The sequence below is a fragment of the Cupressus sempervirens genome, chromosome 2 (genome assembly GCF_028749045.1).
Source record: "Cupressus sempervirens isolate cs-2001-9-10 chromosome 2, ASM2874904v1, whole genome shotgun sequence".
Lineage (NCBI taxonomy): Eukaryota > Viridiplantae > Streptophyta > Pinopsida > Cupressales > Cupressaceae > Cupressus > Cupressus sempervirens.
The window spans coordinates 690861776-690876866 of NC_143119.1; the positions used below are offsets into that span (position 1 = coordinate 690861776).

Sequence of the window (15091 nt, forward strand, 5' to 3'; positions counted from 1 at the left end):
AGGGTCACCAACTGCCATCTGCGGCTGCCCTGTATACCAATACCCTCAGTCAGAATGAATTTCTCACTCCATGAGTGACCCTACAAGTCTCTACTGTCAAGTGAAAATGGGAGCTCGACAATATGCCAATATCCACCACAAGATGATAACATCCAAATTCTCCTCCTAGCTCCCCGATGAAAGGCAATAAATAAGGATGCTCCCCCTGGATCCCAAGTGAGAACTCGGGTGATCTCGAAGATACCTCTAACCAACTCTTGTAATATTTGCACCATTGTACCATTGTACCACCCCTACAAATATCTGTACCGATGATAATGATAGATCCGACCAATCTAACTCAATCACTATATCACCCAGGTGAAAATGATGTAATCCTGATCTCTAGATCTCTGATATGTCAGAAGGCCGAAACACACAGATCATAACCTTGTGACTGTGTAACAACACAGCATAAACCACCAGATGTAAGATACTATTAGCACCTGGATCCCCGATCACCCAATCAACATGATCCTAGGTAAAGGAAAGAGTGGTTGGTGAATTGCCAACATCATGAATGCTAACACTGTCTCTAGTAACTGTTGAGTAAAAAATGTAGACACCTCATGTGGTACGTAAGGTAATGTATGCTCTCCCCACTCAATTGCAAATAACTCATTGACCCCTGAAGGCCAAATAGAATCACTGGATATACTACCATCATACGCAGGTAAACCACTAATAGTTGGAATATACCAACAAGTAAAATCACCAATCAACAAGTAGCCTGTGACCATCTCATAAGAGCTAGGTGATAAAACTCTAGGTAAGCTAAAAAATCCCTCAGTGCATGCAAAGGAAAAATCTGAACTTCCCACTCCACCATAAGTACTCTCGCTCATGTCAAGGTCTTCATAAAAGAAAGGTTCACCCTAACTAGAAAACTCTGAATTATCCTCACTTGTTGTATCACTAACCATGTCCTCCTGTAAAACTGTGTAGCTGTTGTCATAAAAATCAGAATTTTCAGTCTTATCAACTTGCTGATCCATAAAAAAATTCTCACCATAGATAGTCTCAAACGGGAAATACGTGATTGAATCACATTGCTTGCCTTTACATCTACCCACCCTATGAATTCCTTCAATGATTTGTGTGATTTCTTGTACTCTTGAACCACTGTCATCTTCTTCATAAGTGGCTGCCCTACTTGTTTGATTTTCAGCTTCGTAAATGAAATAATGTGTTAAGCTCAATTGAAGACATAGCTCATCTACCTCACTTTCCTTGTCCCTTCCAAATTTTATTGCTAGATCTTTGTTCATTAATAGCTGCAAGTACTCAAATTTTATCATTTTCAACATTTCAAAGATAGTATGTAAAAGAGGACTTGTGATACTAGGAACATTCCCATGCCTCTCTTCTATCACAATCTTCCGCATGAGATCCTCAATCAAATTGGAAGAATCATCCAACCTTGTCAACACTTGGACAATCTTGTCCTCTTTGACCAAAAGCATATCCAATAAGTCAAGGAGTGATAATGGTTTTTGACCATCACCTTCAAACACAAATGGGCTGTTCTCCATAGAGTTTTCTGATTTTTCATCACTTGGGAGAGCAACATTTTCAGATATATCCTCTAACTTGATGTGTGTTAGATCATCTATCTTGCCAACATCGCAACCCATTTGCTCCTCAATTTTTGACATAATTTCCAACCTGGTATCATCATAAAATTCATCCAAGTTAATTTCCATGTCACCAAATAAGATGTTGGAGTTGCCAATGTTGGCGGTATGGGCAACTCTACTACTTAGGCCATCAATGTGCTTATCAAAAGGACTAGTCTAAACAGCTCCAAGAGATGCTTTTGTCTCCCAATTACCTGCTAGTATACTGTTGCCATTATTATTGCTTTGCATATTATCATGCAAAGATTGCTCTTCTTTTTCACTACTATATCAAGTTAATTAATGTCTTCCTTATGCAATTTTTTGTAACTGTCCTCTGCAAGAAGTTCTTGAGCCAATTCAAAGTATTTGTTTATTATCATATCCGGCTTGCTTTGTAGCTCTAGCTGAAAGTCAACATAGTCCATGAAAAGTAATTCTTTCTGAATTTGTGGAAGAAATTTGTGGTAATCATCATATAGTCTCCTTGTTTCAGTTTTAATATCGAGTTGGAAATCTCGTCCCACTTCCTTTGCCATGTAGCTTTACTAAATCTGACCACTGAGTTCTAATTCTGAAACTGGGGTATTTTGACAGACAGTTATCCTATAGTCTCAGTCCCTTCAATAGGTATGCATTCAGAAAATATTAAACTTCTGCTGATTGGACCATGGTTTCAGACATTCCATCATACAGTTGCTATGAGATCAATTCCTTAAGCAATTTGCATCTAATTTGTCACTATACTGATCTCTGATTAGTTTATTTTAAACAAATGCTGATAGGAAAATATATGGAGGAATTTTGTCAAACAATTTCTTTGCAATCTCGTTACAACCCTTGTATGTTACTATGATGAGGTCTCTGAATATTACCTTACTCCCAAATGTTATACAATTGATAAATTTGTCAAACGGTTGGCAAACTGTATTACATCTAGAATACTGAAACTGGAAGGTTTATTCTTGCTATTTGCAATTACAGAAATAAAGAAAACAAACCAAATAGCTACAAACACTCAACTGAAAGTAAGTAACAACATGTAAATGCTTCAGTTTAAACCAATATTATGCATTCCAGTTCGGGTGTATGCTAGCTGTAGAAAAAACAAACCTCCAACTGCAGACTGTCTCCCACCTTGACTAATAATATGCCCGATGAATGAATGCTAATAGTTGTCACACGTAGCAATGAGTCTCCAACCTCTATAACACCGGTCTGAAGTGTCTAGAAATGAGGTTGCCGCCACCCTATGTATCCCATGTTTCCCGTATTCGTTGCCTGTGCACCTGCAAGTGTGTTCGGAACTACACCAGGCTCCCTCCGGCGACTAGTACCCTTAACTTCCCGCACTACGGATGATGTATAACCCTGGCGCGAACAACAACTGCCCAAGTTTCGTGAGTTTCCTATAGTATCGCGAGCAACTGTTGAAATGGCGAGTGGCAAACTTCCTTATGGAATCACGATAAGAGCTCAATATCCTTGCTTTGTACATGAGTAGATGGGCGCTATAGCTTCCTTCTGCGTTCAGAAATGTAGACAAACTCAAGTGTCCAGTGAATCACGCCAATCTTCACAATTCGCGCAAGACCTCTAGAAATAGCGTTCCTTCACCTCTTTCCCTACATCAATGGATGTCGACTGCCCAAACAGTAACAGCAGCTAACGCTGTCCAGAATGGAGGACAACTCTCCCAAACTCAGAACGCACACCCAATCAGAAGTGTGTTCAATGCAAATACAATCTCCCTAAACGGCATCAATGGAGTCATCTTAGTGATCACAACTCCTGTAGCTTGCAATCGAAGGTAGAATGAACCACATAAACTTCATAAGGATTGCCAGCATAAAGCTATCCATTCCAAAGACGACCTTAGCAAAGGAAGTTCTAATAATTTTTTCCGCATCCCCCTCTCCTCCATTGCCTGCAATATCATCCCAAAAAGCTTCTCCTAACACCAAGAATCTTTCAAAACAGAGACGTTACTACTACTCATCGAGCCTCCAAAAGCAATAGACGTTACAAACGTAACCGCCGTTGAGTCATGGCTGCTAGGTAGGAAGAGTGTGCCACGTTGAAGGACTGGCCACAGTTCGACATATAAACCGACTGTTATTGGCTCCGCCCGCAAATGAACTACACACTTGTTGCTGCTAACTCGCCCGACTGGTGCCAACACGATAAGCCACTCTCACGCAAATATACTCCAGTTGGCTTCCAGCTGTTAACAAATGTTGAGTTACCACCTCTCAGTCAAAATGATAGTGCCCAGCCGCTAGGTTCTATGCCTTGCATCGCATGAATGGTATCTTACGCCCTTAAAACTCTGCTAGCATTAAATTTCGTTCTGACTGGAACAGTGCATAAACTCTCAGAACTTGGTGCCCATATATCGTTCTCCTGTCATGTCCGCCTGTATAGCAAGCTTGGCGACTTTTCTTTTTGTAAAAACTCCCATATTTGGTGTTTGAGTACTGGAATCGAGCCTTCAAACCAAAAATGTTGTTCACAAAGGGAAACTTACATGTATTCAACTTGCAATTAATATTTCTGAACTGTAATGGTCTCTTCCACGTATTCGGGTTTAATTGATAATTATGATCTACTATGATCTTCCCTTCCCTTGTATTAAATGTAGAGATATTTCGTCAAACAGTTTGCAGGCTTTTCATTATTCTGATAATGGGATATTTCAACTTGGGTTTGTCACTTTCCTATCTTCCTTTACGTGCACCATACACACCGTCCTGACTGTATTGAATAATTCCACAGGGTGGCAAGATTCTTGGCTCTGATACCACTGTAATATCCCTTTTCGGATATTTACTGAATTCCTTGATTTAAAACTTACACATTTAAACTGAACAGTGAACCAGTATTGATATAAATTCCAAAACTTAAATCCTCTTTATAACCAGCAATTGCGCATACAAGAAAACCCAAAAAACTTGTTTATTCCTCCAATAATCAAAAAGTACACATTAAACCAGAAGTGAATACAAATTGTTGCCAAACAACGTCACTGTATTATACATCAGCAATACAATAACACGCAACAATCTAGAAAAAAACCAATCTTATAAACAAAAATAACAATCAAATTGGAAATGTAGATTAACCTGTAAGAAGGCTAAGTTTGCGTCCAACCTTCAAAACTTCTTCAAGGGTTTGCATCCTAGAAGAATTAACTAGCAACTATTTCCAACTCCCAGATTTAATATTTGTTTTGAATATTATATTCTTCATATATCCTCTCATGTGGAGCATTGTTGTACCTTTATCACTTTTCCCAATGTGATGCACGCTCTTTTAAGCAATGTGGGATAAAGCACCTTTTTTGTCTTTTAGTCACTTAAGTGAACATAGTAACTTTTTAAAATAAAGTGTCAAATTAAATGACTTTAATAGTCACTTAGTCAGAAAACCATATAAACATCAAGCATTAAAATAGCTAACCAAATGAACTCAGATAATCACATGCAATAGCTCGTTGGAAAGCTCTCGGCGAGACGCTTCCAAACCAACACTGAGGTACCGAAAATAATGTGCTTTGTTTACTTACTAAAAATAGTAAGTATCCGGACAACCTAGAGGGGCATTACATAATTATAATGTCCCAAAAAAAGGGGACATTACATAAAACATGAAAGCGTCGGTCAGAATTCAAGGATAAACTAGCAAACTATATGCATAAGCATGTGCATGTATGTATACCAGTTCATCATATGAACTGGTATACATGCATTCACACACTTGGAAAATAAATTATCTTGACATAAAACTCATTAGGATCAACCTAAGTATGAAAATATGAGCAATCAGATTATTGTTATCTCTTGGATCGAACTGTACATCCCTGATTTATCTCAATCATATGTGCATCAGGATGGATCGTGTGAAATGATCCACTACATTAATTGGATCGGAGGATAAGAATCAATTGTTTAGCATGTAATCATGCCCGATAACCATCGAGTGCATTTGCAAATGGACAATGATTAATTCACAAACTATCGGGTTTGTTTGTTAATTAGAATTTGCCTCTGTGTCCCTTCAAAGAGACATTTGCCTGAACAGTCACATCCATTCCTCCTTGTGTCTTTTGAGGGCACTATATATGTTGACCAATCACAAGGAGGAGATCATCAAAATCAATTAATGTTCTGCCTCAACTAGAGTTCTACAATCAGACTTCATAGTCAGTATTTCTCAATATTCGTTTGACATCTCATTTAGAATGGTATCAAAGCCAAGTTGGAAATAATACCAAGGGCAAATATAATCTCAGAAAATCTAAAACATTATTAGAGCAGGTACGGAACTGTGTGGGTTGATTTTAATTTTTTCTCTTGTGTTTGAAACATCGGAAGGTGTGCCCTTGTATTGAGTGGTTCAGTGGTGTCTATATTCATCAAGGCCCCAGGTGTGGTAACATCCTACACAGCGAGCATTACCATCAGCTCTGCAAGCAGATGACTTTACTACTATGTCTTTTATTAACATTTCAAACATGTAGAAGTATACCATCTTTATCACTGCTCAAAAAAGATCAACTACATTACAAATGATGCAGCAACCATAATTAGTAATAAAAGAAGATTCGTATAAATGTGCATGAATCATGGAAAGATGCAATTATGAAAGTGTCTAATCCCAACCAAGAGATGCAACTATTTGATATTATGGAAACATAAGAGGCATGTGACCATCAAGGGCCAAAGGGACGTTATGGGTTAATTGCATAAGAAGAGCTGCAAACTAGCCAATATAATAGCATCTCAAACGTCACTCAATGTAACATTGTTTTTTAGTGGCTCAAGCAATTGATCAGTGCACTAACTACTAAGCCCACTTTATTGAAGATTAAAGGTGGTGCTTTGAAAGGCACAATAGACAGTAGACATCTTGCGGAGGAGTTAGAGTTACACTACGAGGTCTTTACCATTTTAACATGGTTACTTGAATAATTGATCCTTATTTTCATCCAGTCTTCATCAAATAACTTTGACACTAAAAACTGTTGATTCATCTTATTAATGTTGAAGACATGGAGGACTCAAGATAATACACTTCAACAATTATGATAAGTCAGCAATTTGGTTTATGACAACAAAGACAACTAAGCGCCGTCTACCAAAAGGAGGGAGTTTATATTTTTGCATTGAGGTATTATGCCGTAAATGGACAATTAATAATAGCTAACGACTGAGAGAATAAGAAATATTTTTGGGGACATTGCTATTGCTATAGTGCTAAACATTTTTTGACAGTTTACACCTCTTGTCATCTACTTCTGCCAGGTGAAAGAATAATAGAAATGTTTGGACTATTATTATCATCACCTTATTGCCAGTATTACTCGAATCTGATTCATAGTCGTGTTTGGCATTTGAAGATGAAGAGAGTGGGCACAATATGATGAATAGCTATGTTCCCCCAAGTTTCCCCGACAGGTACAGCAGGGTACAGCTTTCTGGGACAGCAAAAGTTTTTGCTGATTTTGGGGACAAGGGGGGGACGACTATATATATATGTAAGGAAAATCCAAAAATATAAAATATATAGGGAAATTTGCATATATATATATATATGAAGACATGGATAAACCATGCTATTTAAACATCATCGAACCTTAACATACAACATTTCAATAATCAAACTCAATGCTCAATATGCTATAATCATAATTACACCACCCTGCAAGACGGCGGGACGACGGGACAGGGAGACAAGTTTCCGAGACGGGGGGACAAAGGGGCCTTGATTTGGGGATGGCGGGGGACAGTGGAGGGACAGGGGGGGCCGAGGGGAGCAAGGATGTATATACTATACATATGCTACTTAAAATGCTAGTTATTAAAAGATGTACTACAATTATACAATATAAGATATAAAGATGTAAAAAACTTAAACATTGAACATTGCAGTGAAGTTTTGAATTGGAACATCATGAGTCATGATCAAATGACAAACAATGAACATTGAACATCAGCAAATGAAAGAGGGTCAAATTATATAATTTTAAATTTATAATATATATATATATATATATATCAATCTTCAAATATAGAAATGCAAATGTGAATAAAAATGAAGAATAGAAGGCTTTTGAACAAAGGAGGAAGGAATAGGTCCTACATCCCATTATAACAAAAATAGAACCAAAAAAATATTAAAATAATGCCTTATTTTTTATTTCTTAAAGTCCCCCATCTTGTTGCCACAGGAGACATCCTAGCGTCCCCCTACACCCACAGGGTTCTCGGAGACGTCTCCCGTCTCGAAGATGTCTTGTCATCTCCGGCGGAGGTGGGGCTCTGAGTGGTGCCGCCCGAGATGTCGTCCCCCCATCTCAAGTACGGCCCAATTTTGGTGGGGGGATGCATCCCCGTGTTACACTGGCTATATAATGCATTCATAATTTGGAAATATCATAACTGCAGATGTAATATTATAATAATAACATAAAAATTTGAAATGTACCCAAGAACATAATTTAGAATTCATTTTCAATGGCAACATGAACAATAACCCACCTTCCAAATTGTAACACACTACTGTCATTTAATTCTGAAACTACACTTTCAATTCATTGTAAGTGGATGACTGATATTATTATTAATACAAAAAGGTTCTCTATACAGTTCTGATCATAATATGGGTTTGTTACAATAAGACGGTATCGTGATGCAACTTCAATATTCACCATATCTTCCACAAAGGACCTAGATCAACCCCAGACCAACCTAGCACTAATTTAATGCCAGAAAATGACATAAGAATGCATGTTCTAGGTCTATAATGCACTTCTCAGTTTTCAGACTTTCCCAGCACCTTGCAAATAGTTTGCTATATAAATCTGAGCATATAGCGTGACAATGACAGCAATATTAATTCCATGATTCATAATGTAAATTGTCAAATACTAATCAGAGGGCCCCAAACAGCAAGAATCAACTACCAAATAGTAATAAGCATGTTAGGTTGAACTTGGAAGGAAGGGCGCACTTAAATATTTTATTTTATTTTAAAATTCTAAGTGCTGACATTGTCTATAAAATCAGGGATGTACAACCGTCCCAAGGACTTCCAAGTAGTCCCCAAAGCATCGCCAATCGTCCCCGGGACATGGGGAGGGGGGGCGTTCCTTACCCATCCCCATTTCCAAAACATGACCTTTTTGGGTAGGGATGCTTCCCCGGGGTACATAGATGAATAGAAAGTGAAAGTCAATAACCAGTACATCATATATAGTTCTATTCCACCTAGCATCAACAAAACCACTGTTAAATAATTCTTGGTCGGAGAGGACAAGGCCTTTCTGATATCTAAAATTCTTGTCATAACCATTACTATTTGTGCCGTCCAGAGGTGCAAGGTTGCTGTCACCAACATCACTATTGAATGGACAATTTTTCTGAATTTTTTTTTTTAAAAAGACAGCCTGAAATGCCTTGTCTGTGTTTGACTTATTGTAGATCAGATGTCTAAAGCACTGACAATTGGCTTGACCGATGGTGTAAGCTCCTACAAGAGAAAATTCTTGGGCTCAGAATGCTGAGATGTGAGAAGCAAGTCTTGAAGTTGGGCCTGGAAGATTGTTGTTTGCACCACTAAGTCTAGCAATCCTCAAATCTTGCTATCCAAGCATATTACTCTCCAGTTTGAACCTATTAACTATTTAGAATGTCTTAAAGACGGATCAAGAAGCATAAGAGATTAAGGACAGAAAAGAAAATTTAAAAAATTGATACTTGAAATTATAAAACTGAATTGAAGATGAACATCAAATTCAGAGGGAGTATGATAATCTACCAGAGGAAACCTTAAGACGAGAAGGTCAAAAGGTTGATATGTCATTCAGAAAAGAAAAAAAGTCCTTGGATGATAAGGTCAAGAGGCTGATGCATGTACTTGGAGCTTCGAATAGAAGCCACATTATCATGAATGTTGGTGTCACCAAACCTGGGGTTAAATCCATAGTTTACTACATTCACTCATGTTATTATGGAATCAGACAAGTACATTTGTGTATGGGAAGTTGCTCTTGTGAGCAATGTTATGATTATTAAACAAATAAATCATGTGCCTAATGATGAGTCCCTTGGAACAAGATATTTTCCATGATTGGAGTATATGAACAGTACATGCCTTTGCGACAAAGGGAGCAGCCTAAGGATCTACATCTGTTGACATCCAATGATATTGATTCAAAGGAAGTAGACCATGTCAAGATGGTTTCTCTAACTTTCAGTTGAGGTACATTATCACTAAAGAACAAGCGACAGACATTCTCGCTAAGCCTCATGCTAGTGGGAAGTTTTGTGTACTTCTTGGAAAAGCTTGATATGTTAGAGAATGAAGCCTTAGCTGAAAAGTTACTTCAGCGTCAATGATCTATTTTTTGTATCATTTCACATTCTTTCTTTTGAGAAAGAAGTTTGAGGTGAAAGCCATTGTTTTCAACCTATGAATTGAGCTGTAGTGGATCCAACCTCTGATATGGTTCTTGCAGGATGTCATATGTGTGACCCCATGACAACATCATGTGAGACAATCCATGGTGACTCCATGTAAAATCCTTTATTGTCATGTGTGACTCCATGACTTTATGGCCCCCCATGTGTACATTATGGAAAGGTGACGATCTTTCTCATAATGTACACTTGTATTCAACATTGTAAGGTGATGACTTTACAATGTTCACCATCATGACAAATATCATGTTGACTTGATATTCATAGAAATGTCTTGATAGTTAATATCTCTTGGACTTATTGATAGATATCATGCTGACTTGATATCGGTTGTGTATCAATATGTTCTTAATGAGATAATCATGGTGGATATTATATGACGTAATATCCATAGACATGCCATGATATGTTATGGTAGACATCATGCGACATGATGTCAGTGCACATACCATAACCAGGATATACGAATATCATGTGACTTGATGTCTTGTATACTCCTTGATATCATAAGTTAGGTGATATCTAAACCAGTTCATACTTAGTTATTTTCCCTAGCTAAGAGGGAGTGTTAAAACATGATAGCATCAATCAGAATTCAAGGATAAACTGGCAAATTGTATGCATAAGTGTGTGCATGTAAGTATAGTTGTATACCACTTCATCATATGAACTGGTATACATGCATACACACACTTAGACAATAAATTATCTTGCCATAAAATTCATTAGGATCATCCTTGCATTAACTGATCAAGCTACGTATGAAAATATGAGCAATCAGACTATTGTTATCTCTTGGATCGGACTGTACATCCCTGATCTGTATCAATCATATGTGCATCAGGATGGATCATGTGAAATGATCCACTACATTAATCAGATCGGAGGATATGAATGAATTGCCCAATAACCATTGGGTGCATTTGCAAAAGGCACAATGATTAATATTCAAACAATCAGGTTTGTTTGTTGATTAGCATTTGCCTTTGTGTCCTTTCAAAGAGACATTTGCCTGAACAGTCACATCCATTCCTCCTTACGTCTTTTGACGGCACTACATATGTTTGACCGATCACAAAGAGATCATCGAAATTAATAAATGTTCTTCCTCAACTAGAGTTCTGCTATCAGACTTCATAATCAGTATTTCTCAATATTGATTTGGCATCTCATTTAACATGAACTTTCATAATATTTTTCATTAACTCACAGGACAAGAATAACTCAGGGAAAAGAAGATCACAAATAACTATGAAATTTTGAGATTTTGTGTACACAAAAATAGAAAGCATAATCAGAAACCCAGTATTATTAAGTGCAAATCACAATTGAAACTATATGCGCAAGAAGAAAGAAAGAAAAGAAAGAAAAACCTTGTAGTGTAAATTCCAGCTGCAAGTGCTGTTGCTCCACCAACAGCCACAACCAATTTATTCTGATCTGTCAATAACGCCTTCAGACCCCCTACAAACATTCAAAGTATTTTGTCAGAGCAAGATATTTTTTAACTGTACAATGTTTTGCCGATTGCTTATATGATCAAATCCAAGCATTTAATTAACTATCAGCCTAGAACAGCTCCTCATAATTTCATCAATGATAAAAGTTTTTAACTTTCTTGTGTAATGAAGCTTTGCAAGAGATAAGATAGCACCAGATAAGATAGCACCATAATCGTGGTTGTTCAGTTGTCAACTATATTTGAGATTTGGTAAACCTATTAGGAAGTAAATAGCAATATGAATTTCAATTTTGTGCATTCATCCATTAATTTTATAAAGAATATCCCATTGGAGCCCCAATGTGCTTTCACATTCATCGCTTTTGCTCATGTGCTGAATTTTACCAAATGAATGAATGAATGACAGATTTTAATATCGTCCACTAGGCCAAAGCAGCCTAAGGGATGTCCCTGTGATCAAAGAGCTATTCTCTCCTGCTTCTTTCTTCCATCCATCAAAAATTTATAGGCTAAGCTTCATCTTCCAAATGTCCCATCCATGCACTAACTTAATCCTTATGGAATAGAATAAAGGGTTATTTTATCTATCCATTGACACTGATCGCATTCGTAGCGCTAAATATTACGTCCAGATTCTTAACAGTTATTGAAGCACAGAACTACAATGAAGAAGAGGAAGTCAAAACAATATACAAGTGAAAAATTACATGGATATACATCAATCATCACTTTCTTACAGTTTAGAATTGATCTGTAATTAGTGTAGAAAGTCTACAACATGATTCATCAAAACACATGCTAAACTTACGTAACGTGAATAATTGCAAAAGTTGCTGTCCTTTAAACCTAAACTATTTGTTGATGTTTCTTTCCAGGTTCTTGTTCAGTGTTTGAGTTCAGATTCAACAGTCTACGAAGTTTTTAACCAAGTTTGGTACAGCTAGATTCAATAATACAACATATATGCAGAACATGTAAAGCAAATCAGAGTATTTTTGCCAAGTAATGTTTTCTTTTCTACCTAGACCTTTATATTCAAAATTAACCTAATAAACTCTATGTCAAACCCAGCCCATACTCAAACTGGGATATGTACCCATTTTGATGTGGTATGAGTACAAACCAAGTTCTATGCAACACAATAATACAAGCTATAACTCATAGGCTATAAGAGAACAAACCTCTACAACCCTCTAGCTAATAAAATTTAAAAACAAAAAAACCAATAAGTACAATGATCTCCCTTTGAGATCTAAACATAATTGAGGTACACGAAATGTCAAAGAATGACAACAAACATTTGCACAAATATTAGAAATATTATACAAATATGCGTATGATAAGGAGATAACAACTGGCTCTATACAGGCACTCTAACTGGAAGGAACAAGGAGATTTCTATAATCTATAGGTAAAGGTGTGACTAATAACTAATCCATTGATTAAATTATAAATAGAATACTGAAATGACTTCTAGTACAATAACAATACAAGGATGAACAAACAGTGGCAATCACAATGACAAGCGTGCAAGGGCAATTTTTTAACAAATGCTTGCAAGGAACTACATATAAATCAAGAAATATAGCAGTCCAGGTATAGCCCACTATAGGGCAAAAGAGATGTGTTCCATCATAAAACAATGCTAAAACGTGGCATACCTGTAGAAGTGAAGAATTTTTAATAATCTCATCCAAAGAAACTCGAACTTTTCATGGCCTTCTTTGGGCCTAAAAAGACCAAGTCAACTATTTCAAAATCCTGTTGCTAGGCCTTCCAAAGAAACTCACCCTATCAGCAGCCATCCTTGGGCCTTATCCCAAATGAAGACATACTACTTCAAAAAATTTCTTCACCCTCTGTCAGAAATGCAACAAATATATAATATCATATCATTTGATAGTATGATGCTTCAGAGTTGTATCCAGCTGTCTAGAACCGCTTAAGTACAATATTGTACTTACACTTTTTTGAGCATTTCCATGACATTTCTATTTGTCTAGAACAGCTTAAGTAGAAGGCATAATGTACTCAATATGAAAGTTGTTTACATTGGTCTTGTCTACACATAAGCAATTGTCAAGTTGAGCAATAAAATTGGCAACCTCAAGTAACTATGCAGCTGTTTACATTAGGCTGTTCTGCATAGAAGCATTTGTAAATTGAGTAATCAAAATCGAAAAGTTTCAAAAACCTAGGACATCAGACTCTACATTGCAAAAGTTTTTCCTACTTGTAAGATTGACAAACTACATAATAGAAATAGTCTAGCCAAAAGCGAGGAAGCTGAAAGCCATGGCTCACACATTATGAAGACAATACAAGAATGATGTGCAATCAAGGATGTTGCAAAATCCTGCTTTATGGTGAGCAATTCCATTGCACAATTGCAAAAGGTAAACATGAAATTTCTGGAAACTATTTGCTTTTTATTTTGGTTTCCAGAATGTGATCTTACCTGGAAGAACTTCAGTAAACAACATATTTTAATTATCTAGAACAGCTTATAAAGAAGACATATTGTACTCAGTCTGGTAATTGTTTACATCAGGCTAGTCTGAATATACGCAGTTGCTAGATTGAGTAATCAAAGTTGACAAGTTTCAACAGCTTAGGTCATCAGACTCCACATTGCATAATACTATTAAGTTGTGTTTATATCAAGAAAAGTGTCAGTTTTGAGGCTGGCTGGCCCCATGGTCACTTGTGTAAGCTCACAGGTAATTACACATCCACAGAGCATATGGGTGCCCAGGATGCACTTCCTGTGCACATCCACAAGGCACAAGCATCTGCATCCACATCAGAACATATCCACTTCGAAATCTAGGCCAGGATGCTGCAAATTGGTAAATAAGCTCTTCAAGATTAGTCAAATGAAGAACTTTGCTCTCTGCTTGAAATGCCCATCTTCAACTGACAACTGCAAAGGTTGACATCAGTACTAAAATATCAAGAGATACAACAACTAATGCCTTTGTGTCATAAACTACCATTTGCGCCTAAAAGAGGTGCAACGGTTTTTCCAATAGTAATATATTTCTTGTTTAATATACTACGAAGTTTAAGAGAGGGAACACCAAGTGTATTCCTGTTCTCCTTCAGTTCCTTCTATTTTTTCTTCTTCCTCTATGTCTTTGTCTCCTCCTTCGACTCCTCATTGTTCTCCTTCTTCTCCATCTCCTTGCTCTTGCTTTTTGGCTTCTTGTCTTGTGTTTTCTTCTTCATCATCTCTTTAAATCTATCTCTTTCTCCTCCTCTTCCTCATATTTTGTTCTTTTCATTATGCTATGCTTCTTCTTCTCCTTCATAGCTTTCTCCTTCCCTATCTTCTCTTTCTTTGTTGTGTTCTCCTCCTCTTTCTTCTTCTCCTACGTATCCTTCTTTTCTTTCCCCTTCTTCTTCTACTCCTCCTTGCCTCCTCCTCCCCCTTCTCCTTGTTCTTTTATTTGCTTCTTTTTATGTGTCTTATCATCCTCATCCTCCTCCTTTTT

At 37.0% G+C, this 15091-nt stretch overlaps 1 protein-coding gene across 1 annotated transcript in view; it reads right to left on the reverse strand.

The window, feature by feature from the left end:
* LOC149575265 (uncharacterized) overlaps positions 1–15091 on the reverse strand; it is a 90774-nt gene that overhangs the window by 46846 nt on the left and 28837 nt on the right. The window contains exon 5 of the mRNA XM_089815053.1: positions 11509–11599. Within this exon, the coding sequence (XP_089671179.1) occupies positions 11509–11599 (91 nt within the window). The remainder of the gene's footprint in view (positions 1–11508; positions 11600–15091) is intronic.